Below are 6,011 nucleotides of genomic sequence, written 5' to 3'. Positions count from 1 at the left end.
CCGAATGTACCAGGGTGATGACATATTACACTTAAACTCACAAATATGGGTTCAGAGGAAAATACTCCCAAAGTCACTAGGATTCATTGTCTGAATGCCTGAGTGTCAGTGAGGTATTTGAGATAAAGGTCAGACAGTCTCAAAGTAGTGTGCAGTCTGTACATAATATGGAAACTCAATCACTGTTGAGATCTATCAGTCTGGACCAAAGTTGTGGCTTTACTGGCAGATGGATGTTTTCATCAAGGCTAAAACCCTGTCAAACACAAACAAACTGAATATTTCTCAGCAGAGTTATGCACTGATTGCCCATATATTGCACACTTATCTAAAACCTTAAAAACTGGAGCACAATAAATAGGTTAATCCATTCTTCCGGTCTGTGTCAATTAATGCCAGAATCACATCGAGCTCCATTTAACACTCACTGGATTGAGGTTTCATCAAAAAAGTGTTAAATTATCTCCCCAGCTGAGACAAAGACACAGTGTTCTAGTCTAGGATCATCATCATAAAAACAGGGTATTAATCCTAGATATTAATCCTCATGCTGGCTCCACATGTGCCTATTGAATGATAGCTTCATCCTTCACTCCACTGTGGCCTTATTTTAATCAGTGATATGCATGTAATATTGTAGATTTATGAAAAACTGGGTTAATGCTTCTTCTTGTCATTTATTTAGAGGCTGCTCCATTTTGCCCATTATCAGTGTTTTGGGGGGGGGGGGGGGGGGGGTTAGGAGATATTTGTTATGAGAAGCTGTCTCTGGCACTGAAGCGCAGGACTGGCAGGTAAAAAAGAATGTTGTTGCTAATGTACTGTCATTCATTTTCTTATGTTTCAGAATTTTTGGAGGCAGGTAAGTATTCCAATAATCATTTTCAACTCAGTGCAGTAAAAACTCTTAGCCCTTTCTCTTTTTTATTCTTTCTTATAGTTTCCCCTATGGGTGTGTTATATTATGTCTACACGCCTCACGTGTGCTTAAAACCTGCAAAACAGACACTGCCTCAGTGTAAACATTTGGCTGCGGGGAGTCCTTTACATTTACCTCAGGGAAGTGTTGCCCAGGTCGCTCTTCTTTGGCCGGTCAGCTCGTGTGTTTCCCCGGACTCAGTTCCCTGCAGAGAAAAGACCCTCTGAGCTCCAAGCTTGCTCAAGGCACTCCTGGAGGTACCACCCTCACCGCAGCTCTGCTCCATCGCCCTCACACACTCTCTTGAAACATTCAAACCAAACCAAAGCCACCTACAGTAGCGCTCTTGTTGTGATGTGATGCTTTTTATATCATGTGTGTCAGTGGCCATTTTGCTCAGGGCATTTTGACTGTGACCACTTGATTGCAAGAAAAGAAGTCTGTTAGTAAGCCCTGCTTTGGATAACCAGTAGAAAGCCACTATAACCACTTTTACACATTCTGGTTCACAATTATAAATTGAAAATGATTTCTCTCACATTGCTGCCTTACTTTACCTACCAGTAAACTGCTTTCAGTGCGTGATGTCTTCTTTTAGTCATTCAGTATACTGCATGTGCTTGCATATGTTACCAATCTGTTATAAAGGAAAGGTTCTCCACTTCAATTACGCTGGAATTTCTAACAAGGTCCAGCAGTGCAGAACAAAGCTAACTTGCTCCTGGCAAGCAAATAACTCTTATTCTCCACATCCAAGTGTATCCAAATATAGTCTAATTAGCTTTATAACTCAAACAGGTTTCATATTCCATCATTTTTCATAATTCCCTGTATCGATGCTGAAATCTGTGCATCATTGAAGTATAAACCTTTTGGAAACGGTGGAGGGGGAAAAAGCCTTGTTTTTAATACAGCCACCACACATTATTGAGTTTATCCAAATTAGGTTGTGAAAAGCTTTTATAAGACATTGGGTGGAGATATTTCTCAGCCCACAGAGGAAGACGTAATCCATTTAACAAGAGTTACAATGTCAACATTACCAAAAGGGTTTGACGTTCCAACAGTGATACAGAATTGTTCGCGTTTTAGAGGAGAGTGGGCGTATCAGTGATTACTTACTCAAGTAAAACAAGAGTAAAAAGCACTTACTTATTGTTCATGTAAAACATGAGTAAAACATGAGTAATAAGTAAAAGTAAACAGAGCAAGAAGGATGTACTACAGCTTGCCATGGTGACACACACCCAGCACACTGAGAGAGAGGTACAGATCTGTGTAATGCCTTGGCCTCCCTGTGACAGCCCTCTGCCAGTTCTGCAGTTCTGCTCTGCTGCTGCCAAACACGACCACAACATGGGCCTCTTCGCCTCAGCAGCAGGCGCTCTACTATTACAGCCATGCATGGCTGACCCCAGGTCTACCAGCTGTTCACCAGCAGTATCCATTTGGTGCTATATTCTTTACAACTGACCTCAGACCAGCTGTAAGACAATACTTTACAAGACACTGAGGGGGGGAAATGCATGCCACAATAATGATGACATCAGTCAAGTGATGGCTCTGAATAATTGCTTTTCAACACTTTGGTCTCATTTAAGCACCAGTTATGCACTTTCTTTCTTTCTTGTTTTGTTTGTTGGCCATGTTGTGCATGAAGAAATCTGTAGCCTTTGCATTAAACACATATTTCTTCTGTCAAAAGCACACAGTGTTCTGCTCTACTCTTTTCTCTTTTTGCTTTGGAATAAACACAGACACGCACACGCACTTGATGACGCCAGCCTCTGAGGTCATGAACTCACAAGCACTTCTTCGGCCTTTTCTCAGCGTGCATTTTTATGTTGTGCCTGCATTCATGCAGAGTTATTGGCAAAAGAAAGTGGGCCAATGGAAGATACTGAGTATAACCTTAAAGGTGAGTCACTGTCTTACTGTGCACCAGCATTGATGAGCAATACCTAAATTGGTGGTGAAATACTATTTGCAGTAAATAAAAGTGACATTATGAAGTCACAGAGAGTTGGGGGATGGCTGCAATCACAGCATTGTGAGGCAATTCAAGCAATTAAATATCAGATTTTCCAATTATAGGGACAGATGGGTATCAGCTTATGTGTGCTGGCATTGAGATCAGCTATAATTCATGTAGCAGGACTGCAGTTTAAGGCAATTCATATCAAAATCAATAAACTAATTCTTGGTTAAACTACTCATTATCAGTGTCATTCACTATTATTATATATTACATGAATTGCTCCTGACTTGTACTTATATAGCACCTTTATACTGTAACCAAGCAGCCACTACTACAAGCCTCATACTCCCATAGATGTCTTGGAAGTAATTTGGGGTTCAGCATCTTGTACACTTAAGTACATGGAGTGGAGGGCCAGGGATCGAACCACCAATCTTCTGATTAGTAGATAATCTGTTCTACCCCCTGAGACGAGTCTTCCTCTAAATGTGTTTTCACTGACAAATTAACACTTCAACAGCTTCTTTTCTCATGGCTGGCCTCTCTGAAATGCACATGGTGACCCAAATCTTTACATAATTTTAGTTTATAGTCTAGTGAATGTCCAGTTCTGGGATACATCAGGAAATAATGGAACAGCTGACTCACATAGTTGCCTATGATGGATGCAGGAGAAATTGGCAGGTGTAAGAACTTGAGGATGGCCAGATGACTCAGTCTGGGCAGATCCTAAATGGCAAGCCTTGTGAACTGCCAATTTCAAATTAAAAAAAAAAAAACATCAAATCCATCTGTCAGGGAAAACATACCAAACTCCAAAAGTGTGTTCATATGAGCTGTTTTTTTTATTGAAAAGCACATGTAATAAAGCAAAGTACATATAGCAGAAAAAACACCATTACTGCTATTTATTTTGTACAAAAGAGGACAAGACAATACAAAAATACTATGAATTTTAATACAAGTAGGGGGTGTATTTTTTAGCATATTACAAATGTAACTATTACAATCTACAATAGTTTATTTATCTAAATACAAAAATCTGTCAATCGATGCTTTTAAGCAGCATTTTGTAAAGAACACAGGTCTGTATAGTGGATATATCTAAACATGTTAAGAAACAATATCTTACAGGGTTAATTTTAGTGATCTATACATTATTTATATATTTATAAAAAAGAGAGAGTAAAATGATAGGACGGACTATACAATGAGAAAGATGTGCAACATGGCGGAGTGTGTTGTTGGAGGATATCTGAGTTGGCTGTAAATAAAAAGGACTTCTGTATGCTGTACTGTACAACTGTTAGTGATTACACAGGACAGGCTATAAACATACAAGGTTAAAGATGCTTCTTAGCAGAGAATAAAAATATTAGATCCACAGTTTTTATAACTCACCTGCTCTCAGACATACAGTGGAACACATTCACGCTTGTCATTTGACACAGTTTATCAAGAGGGGGCTCCTTTTCACAGGGCACATTCAAACGAACACACGCAATCACACTGACAACAAGCACGAGCATACCAAGATAAGAATGCACACGCACATGCAAACACTCGCACACACACTTTGAGAGACAGACATCCACTGCCAATGAGTGATTGAGTGGGTGAGAGCCCCTCCCTGCCAGCGGAAAGAGCCCAAATCATCCCAAAATAATGTGCCAGCTTTGCTGTAAATCACCCTCTGTGCATGGTAACAGACCACACCCTTTCATTCCACCCACCTATCACCTTCTGGTTTAGGAAGCTACAGAGAATAGCCCCATCACCAAGAAGTGGTGGCACAGCCACGCCTTTTGTACAGGCAGGCGGGTGCTGTGAGGTCTGCCCCCATCCTTCCATAGAATTTAACCCCCTTTACTTCATCTAACTCTCAAAAATGCAACATCCCGGGCTTGGGCCACTCTGAAATCCACTAAAAAAAGCTTGATGTGCTGATCTGGAGACAGAGGTCAATGAGGTCAGAGGGCCTGACTTTCCAGGGCCTAAGATTTGAAATAAAAGGACTCCTCTGTAGCCTGTTATAAAGGCCTACTAAGATCAGTGTGTGATCCATACAGTGGACTGTAGATACAGAGTTTCTATTATGAAAACTATGTTTCCCCCACATATGAAGTCTAGTATGAAACTACCAACCTGGGTTTGTTTTGCTTCTCGGAGTCAATATTTCTGTCTCATTATGTCAGCATGATCAAGATCTTTTCAGACAGACATCTCAGGCAGCAAGTGGTGATAATGGACAATGGAGTTAAAACAGTGCTATAAGTTATATTTTTCTATATTGTTATCATTTCTACGCTGCTAATTATTGCAGTAATTTCCTTCCCTTAGGTAAGGAAGTTGTTTTCCTTTGCTGTTCCAAGGCCACAGAGAGTTTGGGGAGGAAGCTTCACTGGAAATCCCTCTCTCCCTAGGCAGGGGGTTTGCCTTTTTTTCCACCCTTAGCTCTGTCTATCAAGTTATCATCTTCTTAATTAATTTTGTCTTTCAGCTTCCAATTCTTTTTTTTTTTTTGTGCTCAAAAGGATGGGCTCAAATGCTGATTAGTAGTTATAGTAAATAATAAGTCTGGATAGTGAGAGTGGACTCTGAAGTGCAAATCTCAAATCTGATACCCTAGTCCACAAAGTGCCTCCAGCTGGGGCACTGCAAAAGGGCGGAGGATGCCATTCAACAAGCAGCAATTGTCTCTTGTCGCTACATTCTACTGTCCGATGGGAGGTGAGCAGTGCTGCGATTGGCTCCTCAGTCACAAGACGATGTGGGCTCCCTCACACCATGTTGTGGTGGTTGTTTCTCTCAATGATGTCAGATGAAGGGAGCAGCTCCTTCTTAATCGGGGAGGGCGGGGGTGTGGCCGGCTTCACCCTTGGCTTGAACAGGTCTGACACATAGAACACCTGGTGGACACAAAGTGAGATAAGATGTGAAAAGAGAACTAAACAAAGATTGGATTGTGTGCAAAAAAAAGTTTCGCAGTGCTGGTTTAATGCAAATGGCACACAGTGAAGGACAGCCAAGTTACTGTTTTAATTTACATATACCGTGTTTAACTTATCTCATTTGATTTGACTATGCTTTAGTCAGTCTTACAGAGGCATTTCA

General features: G+C 40.8%; 1 protein-coding gene across 2 annotated transcripts in view; it reads right to left on the bottom strand.

Annotated features, from left to right (window-relative positions):
* Nucleotides 1-3,719: 3,719 nt before the first annotated feature.
* plpp3 (phospholipid phosphatase 3) overlaps nucleotides 3,720-6,011 on the bottom strand; it is a 28,202-nt gene continuing 25,910 nt past the window's right edge. For both annotated transcript variants that reach the window (XM_085263747.1, XM_085263746.1), the window contains exon 7: nucleotides 3,720-5,806. In XM_085263747.1, coding sequence (XP_085119873.1) covers nucleotides 5,678-5,806 — 129 coding nt within the window. In that variant the 3' untranslated portion in view covers nucleotides 3,720-5,677. The remainder of the gene's footprint in view (nucleotides 5,807-6,011) is intronic.

The sequence above is a fragment of the Mchenga conophoros genome, linkage group LG23, assembly GCF_057382185.1.
Source record: "Mchenga conophoros isolate Kocher_MC1m ecotype Shallow Benthic linkage group LG23, M_conophoros_male_GT1.1, whole genome shotgun sequence".
In the NCBI taxonomy this organism is placed as follows: domain Eukaryota; kingdom Metazoa; phylum Chordata; class Actinopteri; order Cichliformes; family Cichlidae; genus Mchenga; species Mchenga conophoros.
This window is presented reverse-complemented; position numbering and strand designations above follow the sequence as displayed.